This window comes from Peromyscus eremicus, chromosome 1, assembly GCF_949786415.1.
Source record: "Peromyscus eremicus chromosome 1, PerEre_H2_v1, whole genome shotgun sequence".
Classification (NCBI taxonomy): Eukaryota; Metazoa; Chordata; class Mammalia; order Rodentia; family Cricetidae; genus Peromyscus; species Peromyscus eremicus.
In genome coordinates, this window is record NC_081416.1 from 83,640,579 (window position 1) to 83,656,586 (window position 16,008).

At 46.6% G+C, this 16,008-nt stretch overlaps 1 protein-coding gene across 2 annotated transcripts in view; it reads right to left on the minus strand.

The window, feature by feature from the left end:
* Positions 1-16,008, minus strand: part of Tmc5 (transmembrane channel like 5) — a 57,041-nt gene that overhangs the window by 14,638 nt on the left and 26,395 nt on the right. For both annotated transcript variants that reach the window (XM_059268196.1, XM_059268188.1), the window contains 6 exons: positions 15,484-15,628; positions 13,659-13,814; positions 11,025-11,176; positions 8,352-8,430; positions 6,264-6,361; positions 4,239-4,334 (listed from right to left, as the gene is read on the minus strand). In XM_059268196.1, coding sequence (XP_059124179.1) covers positions 4,239-4,334; positions 6,264-6,361; positions 8,352-8,430; positions 11,025-11,176; positions 13,659-13,814; positions 15,484-15,628 — 726 coding nt within the window. The remainder of the gene's footprint in view (positions 1-4,238; positions 4,335-6,263; positions 6,362-8,351; positions 8,431-11,024; positions 11,177-13,658; positions 13,815-15,483; positions 15,629-16,008) is intronic.

Here is a 16,008-nt window from a genome sequence, read left to right on the forward strand (position 1 = left end):
GCTATGCATCCGCCAGTGGGCAAGCCAGGGCCAAAAGCATTCTTGTATCATTTCTGCCTCCAGGTTTCTTCCCTCAGTAATGGACTGTAACCAGGAAGTGTAAGACAAAACCCCTTTTTCCTCTCCAGGTTGCTTCTGGTCATGGTGTTTGTCGCTACTGAGATCAAACTAGACGAAGCAAGCACCTACTTGCTTGATATCTACAGCATCATCCTTCTTCTAGATTGACATATATGTGGTCAGAAGAATAATTCATGTTTCCTAAAAGCCCTAGAGAGTGTGTATTGGGTGCCTCGCAACTCTCTTTTTATTTGTCATTTAGGCAAATTACCACAAGAGGGCAGCTCCATCCTAAAGAAAGAACTGGAGCTACCCCAGTGTGGTTTTTTTGTTTTGTTTTTGTCTTTTTGTTTGTTTTGTTTTCTGTTGTTATTGTGTTTTTTTTCCCCTCCCAAGACAGGGTCTCACTATGTAGCCCCAGCTGTCCTGGAACTCACTCTGTAGCCCAGGCTGGCCTTGAACTCACAGAGATCGGCCTGCCTCTGCCTCCTGAGTGTTGGGATTAAAGGCTTGTGCCACCTAGTCCCCTTGTTTTTAAATCACAAAATAATTTAAGAGTGCTCACAAATGCTGTGACCTGGCCAGTCTGTTTGTGGGTAGATAGCCGAACAACTAAAAGCAGAGTCTCCCAGAGGTGTCTGCACACCCGTGTTCACAGTGATTGATACAATGGAAGCCACCAGAATGTCCAGACAAATGAATGGATAAACAAAGTGTGGTCCGACACACACAATGAGGTGTTGAATGTGCTTAAAAAGGAAACGCTACAAATAAGGGAAATAAGCCAGACACAAAAAGACACACATTGCCACCCTTAGGCTGTATCTAGGGTAGTCAGAGCATAGAACTAGAAAGTAGAATGCTGGTTGTCGGGGCTGGGGAGAGTAGGGAGTAGGGAGTGGTTTAATGGACGTAGTGTTTCAATTTCACAAAATGAAAAGTTCAGAAGATGGGTTACACAGCCACATGATTCTTGTTATGTATTTCTGTTGTTTGAGACAAGGTCTCGTTGTTCAGCCCAGGCTAGCCTTGAACTTATAACCTTCCAGACTCAGTCTCACAGCGTTGGGATTGCAGGCCATGCACCACAACATGCCCAACTTTGTTGGGCATTATCTGGTGCATGCGTGTGCACATGTTCCTTCCTTTACTCTCCATCCTATTTTTTATGGCAGGGTTTCTCACTGACCTGGGGCTGGGTTATTTGACTTGACTGGCTGACTAGCAATCCCCAGGGCTCGATCCTCCTTTCCCCAACTCTCCAGTGTGGGGGTTACAGACACACACCACCACACTCAGCTTTTATAATGGTACTGGGGGTCAAGCTCAGGTCTTCATGCTTGTGAGGCAAGCACTCTGCTGCCTGAGCCGTCTCCCCAGCCCAGTTATGCACTGCTTTTTTTGTTTTATTTGTTTGTTTGTTTTGTTTTTTCGAGACAGGGTTTCTCTGTGTAGCTTTGTGCCTTTCCTGGAACTCACTTGGTAGCCCAGGCTGGCCTCGATCTCACAGAGATCCGCCTGGCTCTGCCTCCCCAGTGCTGGGATTAAAGGCGTACGCCACCACCGCCGGGCCCAGTTATGCACTGTTACTGAACACTCATAAGAGCACGCATAGAGAAACAGCTGTAGGACCCCTGCTGACAAAGTGGGTCTGAGCCAGACTCTCAGTGAGCAGACACATCATTTTCCTTTAATCTTCTAAATCTCCCACAGCAACTATTATCTCAACCCTTTACCCTCCCTGAAGGTCCCTGGTTGTTGAAATAATGTGGGTGGATAACCTTGGAAGCCAGCCTGTGGCCTGGCATTGCAGACACATCATCACCTAAATACCAAAGAAAAGTCCTCCCTTGCTGGAAAATCTGTTCAAAGACAGAGTTACCTGCCGATAGCCAGGCCACCTGGAGCAATTTTAATGAGATAAAATAATGAGATACTTGTCAGTTGCCTGACCTGCTGGAGTTTGCAAAGCCCTGTTCATCTACTGTTAAATTTCATCCTCAATGTAATTTGAAAGCAGCTACTATTTATGTGCAAGTTCCAGGAAACTGAGGCTCTGAGAAGTCAGGGACCTCAGTGAGTGACAGGGCTAGTCCCAGGTTTATTCAACTCCCAATGCATTGCTTTGTAATTAGCAGTTTTCCAACAGATAGAACTTGGGCCCACGAGCTGACAAAACCCCTTTGTCAACTCTGGCATTAACTCCATCGAGTAAAAATAAGTAAGGAAAGACTCATGGGCTGGTCTAAGGTTTCTAAGTGAGCCTGTATGAAAGGACAGATACCAGGAGCTAGGGTGGGGTATCTCAGTGGTGAAACACTTGGCTATCATGCATGAGAACCTGGGCTTGTTCCCCAGTACCACCCCAGAAATAAAGCAAAATGAAATTACATGATACAACTACCTGGCCATCCTGGCCATTCTGAAAAACAAGAGGGGGGCGTGAGGGGGAAGGGGACAAAGAGAGAGAGAGAGACAGATACACACACACAGAGAGACAGAGAGGAGAATTCTACATGATCTCTTGTGTTTTAAGTATTGATGATTGGACTGGGCATGGTGATGCATGCCTAATCCCAGCATGTGGGAGGCAGAGGCAGGTGGATCTCTGTGAGTTCCAGGTCAACCTGGTTTATATAGTGAGTTCTAGGCCAGTCAGGGCTTCACAGAGTTACCATGCTTTAAGCTGCCTCAAACAAAGAAACAAACAAAAAAATATATATAGGCTGGAGAAATGGCTCAGTGGTTAAAAATACTGACTGCTCTTTCAGAGGACCCAGGTTCAATTCCCAGTACCTACATGGCTGCTGATAACCATCTGTAACTCCAGTTCTAGGGCTTCTGATGCCCTCTTATGCTCTCTGCAGGCAATGCACACATATGATGTACAGACATACATGTAGGAAAAACACCCGTACATATAAAATAAAACAAAACAAAACAAAATAAAATGAAAGTGTTGGTGATTGTATTACTCATTTGGAATACTATGACAAAACATCCTTAGCTCATTAACTTTAGAACAACATAGGTTTGTTGCTCACAATTTAAGGGGCCAAAATTCCAAGACTGAGCAGCTGACAAATTCAGTGTGTGGTGAAGCTCACTTCCTGGTTCATGGACAGACCTTCTCACTATCCTCACATGGTAGAAGGATCCAGAAGCCTCTCTTGGCCCCCTTTTATAAGGGGACTAATCCCACTAATGGTGTCTCCACTTTAAGACCAAATCTTCCCCGAATACTATCACACTGGTGATTCTGTTTCCATGTATAAATTGCATGGGGCTGGGGTCACAGCTTAATGGGTAAAGTGCCTGTCTGGTAAGTAAATGAGGACCTGTTTCCATCACTAGAGCCCACATTTAAAAAGCCAAGCACGGTGGCATGTGCTATGATGCTAGACCTGGTAGGCAGAGTCAAGGGCTCTCAGGGGCTCTCAGGCCTGCTCAGCCAGCTAGGTGAGTTCCAGTGGGAGACCCTCCCTTTAAAAAAAATAATAAAGAATGAACAGTTTCTGAGACACAACAAGATTGTTCTTTGGCCTCCGCATGCATGCACACACATATGCATCTACACACAATGAACAAGTTCACACACGTGTGTGCAAACACACACAGAGAAAGCACTTTAGGTAGAGCAAGCATTCAACACTATTGGGGGTAAACTGGAGTTGTAGAAAAAGCACTGTGGCAGGGGTGGAAGGGAGGGGTAGGGGTGGAAAGGGTAGGTGTATAAGAGGGGTGGTAAACAAACCAGGCCTGTGGCTGTCTATGGTCTGTGGGTCTCCAGGTTGCTACCTTGCCCTAGGCTGACTCTTATCTGACATCCTCAAGGTCTCCTGAAAGCAAAGAATATTCTAGAACACATGCTAAATTCCCAGCTTTCGGACTAGCTGTGCTTGCTATCACCACGCAGACTTTTTGTTTTGTTTTTTTGAGACAGGGTTTCTGTGTAGCCCTGGCTGTCCTGGAACTCAATCTGTAGACCAGGTTGGCATCAAACTCATACAGATCCACCTGCCTCTGCCTCCCGAGGGCTGGGATTAAAGGTGTGCACCACCATGCCCAGCCACCCACTCAGATTTTTAAACAACAGATCAGGGACCTACAACCCAAACTCCCAAGTCCACTCCAAGGTGGGAACTGACGGGGGTAGTCTGCTGCACCGCAAAACTTACCAGGTCAGAGTCTGGGCATAGATCAGTTCTAGAACATTCCTGGCAATGTCAAACTCCTGTAAGCTGAGACTTGTGATGAATTTCATCCCAATGAACCTGTGAAAACATACTACATTTAGTGCTCAAACGACAATTCAGAGCACCCCAGTGACCAGTACAAACAGCAGCAGAGACCCTCAATAGTTAAGAATGAAGCTGCAGGTCCTAGAGCAGTTTCTCCAGTAGTGGAGGGAACCGGGGAGATGTGGGATTATCACAATGCATTCAAGTAGGGAGCTATTATGATGATTGTAAACAATTCTAGAGGATGTTGGCTGCCCTCATTTAAATCAGCCAACCTACTTTCTGGTTGATCCCATTCTTTATTACATTTTTTTTTCCATGAAGCAAATAAGCCAAGTGCCTCCCAACCCAAATGCATTTTTTTTTTTTTTTGGTTTTTGTGTTTTTTGTTTTTTTGGTTTTTTTTTTTGGTTTTTCGAGACAGGATTTCTCTGTGTAGCTTTGCGCCTTTCCTGGAACTCACTTGGTAGCCCAGGCTGGCCTCAAACTCACAGAGATCCGCCTGGCTCTGCCTCCCGAGTGCTGGGATTAAAGGCATGCGCCACCACCGCCCGGCTCAAATGCATTTTTAAAAACTATTTTTGGTGCTGAGGATGGAACCCGGGGCCTTGTATATGCTAAGTGTGCCCTCTACCACTGAGCCAACTAAGCCACACATACAGTTACTGCCTTAGAGCCAGTGATGCTCTGTGTTCCCTAAGGAAGAAAACAAGCTTTCCATATACTTTGGGGAAACTTTATTTCTTTTTCTTGCTCTCTTAAATATTGTTTTTGTTAATTCTTGGAGAATATCACACAATGCGTTTTGATCATATCCACCCTCCCTCCCCCACCTCCACCCTCTCCACCATCACCTCCTTACCCACCTGACTTGGAACTCTTCTCCCTTACCGTCAAGTCCAGTGTGTGTTGCCCAGCTGCTCTTGGGAACACACCTGCCCTGGCGTGTGGTTGACCGACCAGGGCTTACATCATTCTTTAATGACATTTTCTTTTCTCCTTTCTTACTATTATTGTTCTGACTCTGTTGATGTGTCTGATGTGTGTCTGCGTGTGTCTGTACATTCATGTGTGTGCACACATGGCACAGTGTGCATATGGAAATCACAGGGCCATCTTGGTGTTAGTTCTCCTACCTTGTTTGAGGCAGGGTCTTTTGGTGAGTTAGTTTTGGGGGCTTCTCCTGTCTCCCATTAGGAGCACTGGGATGATAGATTATCATTGGTGTGTGTGTATGTATGTGTGAGTGTATGTGCACTTCTCTCTATATATATAAAACATTATATATATATACTAAAACATTATATATATACTAAAACATTATATATATATATATATTAAAACTATCTATAGTAAATAAGGATTTTAGTGTGGGCTGGAGATATGGCCTAGCTGTTAAGAGCACTGGCTGCTACTACAGAAGACCCAAGTTGAGTTCCCAGGACCCTCACTGAGTGTCTCACAACTACCTGTTAACTCCAGTTCCAGAGGATTTGACGTCCTCCTTGGGTGGCTGAATGTACATGTTCACGTGGTGCATATACACTCACACATACATACATACACACCAATAAACAAATAAATAAAAAATCTTGAAAAATAATACACATGTGGTTGTTGACCCAGCTCAATGGTGCAGTGATTGCCCAGCATGTCTGAGGCCCCAGGTTCCATTCCCACGTCACAGACAAGAGAGAATGAGAGAAAGGGAGAGACAGATTCCAAGTGGCTCGGTTTCTGTTTTATTTCTGGAATTTTTGTCCAAATAGAAGGTTAGGTAGAGTCAACCTAAACCCTGTGAGCTGTCAGGTTGAGGTGGAATGTAGTTAAGTTAGAAGAGAACAACACCCTGAAGGACAATGGGCGGTTTAGACACACACAGCAGATGTGGCAGGAACCCACACTTTCTGCTCAGCCAGGAATCAGTCTCTGGTTACAGAGCCACTCACAACTGACTGTTACCTCCTCAGAAACTCCCCCAGTAAGGAATCGGCCAATGAGAACACGAAGTCCATGAGAAGGAGCCGGTAGATGTCCTGGCCAATGAGCGTCTCCCAGCACTGGAAGGCAGACATGAGTCAGGGTCAGGCAGGGCTGGTGGCCCTGCTTAGCTCATATGGGCACAGTTTGATCACACCCTGTGTACCCAGAAAAACAGACTTAATCTGTAAAAACAGCCAGTGTGTGTGTGTGTGTGTGTGTGTGTGTGTGTGTGTGTGTGTGTGTGTGTATCCTCTTTCTGCACTTCTCTTTCTACCCCATAAGGCTCATGGCTCACATGTACAAAAATCTCCCCATCTCATCACCTCTACTTCTAAGATATTTCATCTCTGCCCTGTCCCTTCTAGACCCCACTTCCCCACCAGGACTAAGCATTTTCCTCAGGAGACTAAGAAGCATGGAGGACTAACAACATTCCTCCTCTTTCTATTTATTGACTTCTACATTGTATAAATGTATGGAACTTACAAGTAATAAAAGTATTATTTTAAAAAGTGACTAGAGGTTTTTACAAGTTGGTGTAAGCTGGTGGACAGCGACTCCCCACAGAAAGTCAGAGTCATGAGAGGACATACCGGCAGCTTTCAGATCTGGCTGAAGAAGAAGGAAGGTTTCCGTATATAGCCCAAGGACTCATGGATGGATAGATGAGTAGACACATGAGTACAAGAATGGATAGCTGGTAGATGCAGGGAGAAATAGGGGTAGATGGATGGGTGAATGGGAAGATGAGTGCATAAATGGGTGGATGGGAAAATGACTGGGTAAATGGATACATGGAAAGACACATGGATAAGTGGATAAGTGGATGGATGAATGGGTGGATGAATATTAAGTGGATAGATGATAGTTGAATAAGTGAATGACTAGATTAAATGACTGGATGGATGGATACATAAATAAATGAATAGATGGACAGAAGAATAAATGGGTAGCTATAACATGATATGTTCTCTAATATCCTTACTTAGAAAGCTGGTTTGGGGCCAGGCGGTGGTGGTGCACGCCTTTGATCCCAGCACTCAGGAGGCAGAACCAGGTGGATCTCTGTGAATTCAAAGCCAGCCTGGTCTACAGAACAAGATCCAAGACAGGCACCAAAACTACACAGAGAAACCCTGTCTCAAAAAAAAAACAAAAAAAAGAAAGAAAGAAAGAAAGAAAGAAAGGAAGGAAGGAAGGAAGGAAGGAAGGAAGGAAGGAAGGAAGAAAAGAAAGAAAGAAAAAAGAAAGAAAGAAAGTTGGTTTTGAACATCTTTGATGATTAGGATTTGGTGAAGATACTGTGTTAAGACATAATTTGCATCCAGACATAGCAATGTTATTTTGGCCAGTATAGTCCCTCAAGGACCAGTGTGTCCTAGCACGGGAAGTGGAGTCAAAGAAATAAGGGATCTCTTACACTGTCACTGGACCAAAGTGGAGAAAGTGTATGATACAGAGGTTTTTTGTCATGGGGAAGCTAGTGGTAGCAGAGGTATTCCAAGGAGAGGGCCTTGGAACCAATGAGGTTATCTTTCTTTTGAGGCCTTGTGGGGCACCACTGTCAGAGTGCAAGGACCAGAAACGCATGCTCTGAGATAAGAGAAGATGAAAAGCCATGATGAGTGTGGGAGAGCCGGGGACAGTTATGGTCAGGATGTGAGTTATACCCAGATGAGCTACATGTCTGGGGATCAGCGGAGCCCATGGTGTCTGGGGTAGGACAAAATGGAACATCAAAGCTCCAGAAGGATCTGTGCTCAATCTCAGGCTATTTCAACAGATTAACCTCAGAAATGCTGTCTATTGTATGCCCACTATAGTCTGGTCACAGTACTCATACTACCCCTGATACTGAATAGTGCCCATCTTACAGATACAAAGACTGAGGCTAAAGAGACTGAGTGATTTTGATTGGCATCTCAGCTTTTCCATGAAGCCCTCCTGCTTTAAGCTGCTTCCCAGACCAGCTTCTTTCCTCTCCTCTTTCAAAAAGGAAGTGTGACGGCTGTCAGGAAACTAAAGGCCAAGAAACAAACTCAAGGCAGAACAGCACATAAATCTCACCTCTTCACCAGACAGGGCCACGATGTTGAGCCAGTAGTAACAAAGAATTCCAACGATGGAGATCTTCAGAAGGATGTTTCTAAATAACAGAAGGGGAAATGGCTCTGGTCACGCTCATTGGCAGACTTCTGTGCTGTTGGTCGGTGTTCCCTGTAGGCATGCAGTAGGACAGACATTTCTGCCTGCCTTCCGAGCCTGGATATGCCCATAAGATGAGTTCTAGCAGGTGAAGTATGAGCAGATATGCCTTGTGTCCGTTCTAGCCATGAGCACTGCACGTCACTCTGAGACCCTCCAGAACCCACTGCCCTTCTTTACAAGGGCAGTCAGCACTGTCTCAGATGTGCGTTGATGCCTGAGCCTGGGTTCCTTGGGGACTAGCATGCATACAACCTTCTCTCCAGACTACAATGTACGTGTAACACTAGCAAGAAGTAAACTTTGGTGTCTCATGCCACTGAGATTGGGGAGGTTTGTTACTGCAGCAAAAAATTAATCCACTCTGACTAATACACTCTCTTCTGTTGACCCTGCAAATGAACCAGTTTCTCTCCCATTAAAGCCCACTAGAGTAATAAGAAATGTGTTTAATATTTATTTATTGAATGCCCACCCAAGATGCTGTACTGAGTCCCTAGTTAAATCATCTCAACCCGTATAACTCTACCACAGATGGTATGTTACACTCATCTTTCCCAAACTTCAAGTGTGACAGCAATCCCTCATATTTACCTCTCTATGAATACCTAATGCATTAGTTAATTTTCTCATTGCTGTGACCAAATACCTGTTAAGAAGTGAGTTAAAGAGGCTTTTGTTTGTTTTGTTGGGTCACAGTTTAAGGATAAAGCCTATCCTGTAAGGGCAGACATGGCAATAGAAACATGAGCAGCTGGTCACATTTCATACACAGGAAACAAAGAGAGATGGATCTGGTGCTCAGCTTTTTTTTTTTTTTTTTTTTTGGCTTTTCATTCAGCCTGGATCCTGGCCCACAGGACCTAGTGCTGTCCACAGCTAGAGTGGGTCTTCCCACTTCAACTAACCCAATCTGGAAACTCCCAGACATGCCTGGAGATTTGTCTGCTAAGTAATTAGAGAGCCTATTGAGTTGACAATCACTATCAGCCATTACACCTAAGAAAGTGGAAGCCTGGCCCAGTGGGTGGATTGGGGGGAATGATGATGGCACGAGAATCATCTATGGTTAGAATTTTTCATAGCATAAATTGAAAATAATCAACTCACTGATTTATTGATCCATTCACTCACTAATTATTCTTGAGCATCTGGAATGTTCCAGGTACTGTGAGCAAGAAAACAATTTCCCCTTACTCGTGTGTGTGTGTGTGTGTGTGTGTGTGTGTGTGTGTGTGTGTATGCTGGGGGAGATAATAACTAAAATGCTAAGAAGTGGAAGGAAATTATAATGTAAGGAGTAAGAGTATGAGGGAAGATGCTGAGAAAGGACAACACTTAAGAGAAGCTGAAATGAAGTCAGGAAGCAAGCCCCAGGGCCATATTTAGGAAGAGACTTTCAGGCAAAGAGAGCAGCCAGAGCAAGGCAGGTATGGAGTTAGACATGTCTGAGAACACTTGAGAGCCCAGTGAGGAGCATAATGAGGAGAAAGACAGAACACGAGGCTGGCCCATGGACCTTGGGTCAGATTTCCGAGGCCACAGAGAGGAGAGACTCGGGGAGGTGAGCTGCGAGGACACTGTGAATTGTGCAGATCTGTGGTCAGAGCCAGGAGTCAGCAAGAGAATCAGCCAGGAAGAGGCTGCAAGGACAGAAACTGGGTAGCTTTGTTTTTTGTTTATCAAACTTTGGCTGCATCTCTTGTACATAGAAATGGGCATCACCAAGGGGTGCCAACTTTGAGCCAAGGAGTCACCAAGAACATCCTCCTTTCTGTTTTTGTGGATGAATTTTAAAAATATGCCTTCTCCTCCTGCATGAGGCAGTGGGTACCAGGGCTCCTTAGTCAGGAACCCTTGCACAATGCTTGTCCATCTATGCAGTGACACTTGAGAGTTAGGTTAATCCTCAGGCCAGCAGCCATCGAAAAGGTAAGCCACCATCTAGCAAAAAGGCATCCATACTCAATAATCACATTTCCCAGGGTTCTTTGAAGGCTGTTGTGCTGGATAGTTTTATGTCAATGTGACACAAGCTAAAGTCATCTGATATTAGGGAACCTCAATTAAGAAAATGCCTCTCTATGACTGGGCTGCAGGTAAGCCTATAGGACATTTTCTTAATTCATGGTTGATGGGGGAAAGCACAGCCCATGGTGGGTGGGGCCACCCCTGGGCTGTTGGTCCTGGATTCTATAAGAAAGCAGGCTGAGCAAGCCATGGGGAGCAAGCCAGTAAGTAGCACTCCTCTGTGGCCTCAGCATCAGCTCCTGCCTCCAAGTCCCTGCCTCAGTTGAGTTCCTGTCTTGACTTCCTTCAGTGATGAACAGCCATGTGGAAGGGTACATCTTTCCTCCCCAACTTGCTTTTGACCAGGGTGTTTCATCACAGCAATAGAAACCCTAACTAAGACAACTGTTAACCCATCACATGAGTCTTCATTCCTGGAATGCCTTCCTTCAGGAACATTCGACACTTGAATGGAACTCCTTCCAGCTCCTGGAAATGAGCTGTAATCAGGTGTAACACACCTACCGGATCAGGAGGACGTAGACTTCCTGTCTTGGTACCTCGTACCTCTCCACCAGGCGGAACATGGAATAGAAGCGAGGCACAGCCAGGTTGATGCAGGACACAACAAACGGCAGTAACAGCACCGCCCCAGGGTTCCTGTGCGTCTTCAAGAACTGCAGGGTTGGAGGATAAGCCTTAGAGGTCTGTGGAGCTGTGGACCCTCTCCTCACAATCAGAGGGTCTGAAGTAGAGAACCCCACACACAGTTCCTCTGAAGCATACTGAATCTCAGAGAGGTAAATTCGTCTTCCCAAGGTCACCCAGCAAGGAAGCATTCAATCAGATCAGCGCCAGTTAGTTTTTCTTGTCAACTTGATACTACCTAGAGTCAAGTGCTAAGGGGGAACCTCCACTGAGGAACTGCCTGGATCGGAATGACCTGTGGTTATATGTGTGGGGCACTGTCTTGACTGGTAATTGATGCAGGAGGGCCAAGCTCATGGTAGGCAGCACCAGCCCTAGACAGGTGTTCCTGGGCTGTCTAAGAAGCTAGCAAACAGTGTTTACCCATGCCCTGCCTCCAGGTTCCCACTTGAGTTCCTGGCCTGACTCCCCCCAAGTGATGGACTGTGACCTGGAAGTATAAGCCAAATAAGCCTTTTCCTCTCCAGGTTGGTTTTGGTCAGAATATTTTATCACAGCAACAAAGCGGAAATAGTTGGTGACCGAAACTCAAACAGCTCTGCTGGGACTTGGCTCTCCTTACCAAGATGCCTTGGGCTAGGAAATGGAGTTCTCTTGTTGTGGAAACAAAGTCTATTTTATCCATGGTGCAAGGGAACTAAACACCATGGGATTTCTCCTGAGACTCTATTATTATTAGTATCATCATCATCATCATCATCATCATCATCATCATCATCAACATCATCATTGGGGGGGGTGAGACAACGTCTTCTTATGTAGCCTTGGCTATCCTTGGAACTCATTATGTAGCTCAAGCTGGGTTCAGACTCACAGAAATCCGTCTGACTCTGCCTCCTGAGTGCTAGGATTAAAGGCCATGTGCTGCCATGCCTGGCCCCCATTTTCTATTTATTTTTTGAAACTAAAATATAACTACAGTATTTTCTCTCTTCCCTTTCCTCTTTCTCACTCCTCTCCCGTGTATACCCCACCCTGCTCTCTTTCAAATTCATGGTCTTTTTTAAATTGTTGTTCTACATACATATTATATGCATGTTTCATTCTCCTCCTGGGGCCCAACCCCACCTGTATCCACTCCTAGAGGCCTTGAAAGCACCTGTGACCTCTTGGTATACCTTTGGAACCCTCATATCGTGGCGTGGGTAGGATGTAAAGTTACAGGCCTGTGTGTTTAAATACTTGGTCCCCAGCTGGTAGCACAGTTTTGGAAGGCTGTGAAACCTTGGGGCAGAAAGCATGGCTGGAGAAAATGTATCACAGGGGGCCAGCTTTTGAAGGGCAAAGCCTAGTCTCTGGTGCCTCCCACATTCTCTGCTTCTCAACCCATCAAGACGGTTCACCCACTCAGACCTATGCTAACCATGCCCAGCCACCACGTCTTCCCCTCCCAGATGAACTGACATCCCCTGATATTGTGAGCCAAGGTAACTCCTTCCTCCTTGGCACTGTCTCTGTCACAACACTGAGGAAATTAAACAACATGTCTGGGTCCTAATGCTGCCTCTCTGTCCCATACTGAGCAGCTGAGGGGAAACCTGGGTGACAGGAGTCTCTGAGCCAGGGGAGCATCCCTCAAACTACAGGGACTAACTAGAATCCAGTGAGATGAAATAAGGCCAAGGCCAGCCACGGAAGCTGTGCTTACCAGTGATTGACAGCCACTGGCGTTATGCCAATAGTAGATCCTGCTCAGCCCAGCGAAGGTGCCTGGGCCGGGGGATGGTTCTGAGATGTCTGTGCCTCAGTAGCCGCCCTGCACTTCAGGGCAAATGCAGGAGGCAAAGCCTTTCTACCTGCAGATGCCCAACCACAGCTTCCACCCCATGTGGCAGACCCCTAAAGACTGATTCAGTTCCCCTCTTTAAAGTCAGACTTTACTATGGCCAACGACAACCCTTCAAGTGTGTGTGATCCCACATTCATTGTTTGTAGACCAGAGGTGGAACCCAGGGGCCAGGAAAGATTAAGCCACGCAGGGGAGTTACTGAGCATTTACTCTGTCAAGGTGTTGTGGGGGCCTGGGGATAGAATAACGAAGAATGATAAGTGTCTATAATCTCATCACTTGGGAGACTGAAGCAGGAAGATCAGGAGTTCAAGGCTAGCCTCCGTTGTAAAACAAGACTTTGTCTCAAAAAACAAAACAACCCAAAAAACAGAATGAAAAAATAGCAGAAATGAGAATCTGACCCCAGGTCTCTGCCAATGTCCCATCTCCACAGGAACCCAGTGCCCCTTTCCCTGTGATGTCACGACACCACCGGGAACTCCTACACGTGGGTCTGAGTCTGTGGTCATGGGAAAATAGGCGGTTCTTAGGTTTGAAGCGAGCCTCTGTGGGTAGGGCTGCTGCCGGCCACAGGGCCCAGCTGGAGGCCTCAGCTCTGCATCTGCCCCAGCAGCATCCCACTCCTCCCGGGCTCTTTCTGCTCCGGCCCTAAGGGTTACCTCAGAGTTATACTCAGCCAAGTAGTACACAGCGGCACAGCAGGCTGCAGCCACTCCAGTAGAGACCAGCCAGGCGGCTATGTGAGCAGAAAAGCGGGTCAGCTGCTGGTGGAGCGTGAGTCTGTCGTTCTCCTGGCGGATCTCAGACAGGTTCTCCTGCAAGTGCCAGACAGGCAAGTGGACCCACTGGCCCTTCCCCACCTCAGCAGAGATCCCCGGGATCATAGGGCCGGCCTAGACCACACGGGAGCTAAAGGGTAAGTCTGTGATCAAGGTGGATCATGGGAGGCCAAGGGAGAATCTCAGGACGGCAGAGAAGCTTCAAACTCCATTTCCATCTTAGGGGACCAGAGAGATGCAGTAGCCTGCGATCACAGTGTGTTTTCTGTTTTGCTTCCCCATCTGCTCTTTCTTTCTCTTTTCTTCTTTCTTTCCTTCCCCTTACTCCCTCCCTCCCTCAGTCACTCCCTCCCTCAGTCACTCCCTTCCTGCCTTCCTTCTCTTTTATCTTTGCATTTGGGAAAATAAAGGTCTTACTGTATAGCCTAGCCTACCCTTAAACACAGAACCCTCCAGTCTCTGCCGCCCTAGGATGGCAGGTGTACACCACCCCAAAACACTCAACAGGAGCCTTTTATTGATGACCAAGGGCAAGTACCACACGGAGGAAGAAGTGAAAGCTGTCGACAAAGCCCTCTTATTGATAGTTTATAATTACTACTCACTCTTGGGGGGGAGGGACTTTGTTGTTGTTTGGTTGGTTTTTTGTTTGTTTGTTTGTTTTGTTTTTTTTTCAGACAGGGTCACACTCTGTAGCCCTGGCTAACCTGGAACTCACTATGTAGATCAGGCTGGCCTCGAATTCCAACATCTGCTTCTCAAGTGTGGGGTGAAAGGTGTGGTCCACCACACCTGGCTGTTTCACTTGTGCTGGTAATTCCCCTTCTCTGAGAAAGGAGCTTGTCCCTGTAGACCAGGGGCAGCTCAGTCTCTGCGTCTGGGGTGAAGACTGTCCTTACCGTGTACAGGAGGTACTTCATGCATGCCAGACCTCCACCCACTAGACACCACTGCACCTTTTCCTAACTGTAGCAGCTGAAATCTCTACTGTCTTCAGATAGCCCAGCATCCACCTGAGGGGCAGTTGCTCCAGATGGAAAACCACTACTCTAGGGTAGGATTTTCAGTGTGGAGCTGTGAGTTCAAGAAGTGGACGTGTTTTCAGATGAAGTGGAAGCTGGTCTCAGTGAAGACTGAGCCTGACATGGTGTGGAGAGTCCATTTCCCCATGTATGGGGTGGCACTAGGTATTGTCCATAATTTAATGTTTTATAGATAAGATCAAGACTGAAGGCAAAGATCTATAACCTCAGCAACCAGGAGTCTGATGCAGGAAGATCTCAAATTCCAGGATAGCTTGTGATACACATGAATCAATCTCCCCCCACCTCTCTCTTTCTCTCTCTCTCTCTCTCTCTCTCTCTCTCTCTCTCTCTCTCTCTCTCTCTCTCTTCTCTCTCTCTCCTCTCTCTCTCTCTCTCTCTCTCTCTCTCTCTCTCTCTCTCTCTCTCTCTCTCTCTCTGACAGGTTTTCATTCTGTAGCCCTGGCTGTCCTAGAACTCACCTGCCTCTGCCTCCTAAGTGTTGGGATCAAAGGTGTGCACCACCACTGCCCACCTGAAATCCTATCTCAAAAGGAAAGAGAGAGAGAAATGGGAAAGGGAAGGAAAGGGGGTGGGGGGCGTGGCGGGGGGGGGGGAGGGAAGCCATAGAAACACAGGGATGCGAGAAGGCTGGTGGGGAGGACTCCAGATCTGGGCCTTACCCTGATCTCCGTGCTCAGATTCTTCTGTTTTAGCTTCACAGCTTTGTCATGGGTGACAGTGAAGTCCCAGCAGAAGACAAGCTTAGCGATCCCCCTGGAGTATATATGGGGGTTGATGAAGTTGTTCCGGAAGTACTTGGCCATGCTGGGGAAGGCAGAAACCAAAACGTCCAAGCATTATTATGAAGGTGTTGAGATATACAGGGACCAGGCATGTTTCTTACTGATAATAAAAGCAACATGGGCAGCCAGGCGGTGGTGGTGCACGCCTTTAATCCCAGCACTCGGGAGGCAGAGGCAGGCAGATCTCTGTGAGTTTGAGGCCAGCCTGGTCTCCAAAGCGAGTTCCAGGAAAGGCACAAAGCTACACAGAGAAACCCTGTCTCGAGAAAAAAAAAAAAAAAAAAGCAACATGGGCAATCCAAACTCTTCCCACGGAGAAGGGAAATTACCAGCACAATGTTCTATAAGTGACAGGAACAGACAGGCGTGGCTTGTAAGTCTGCATTCTGCCAATAGCGAGAT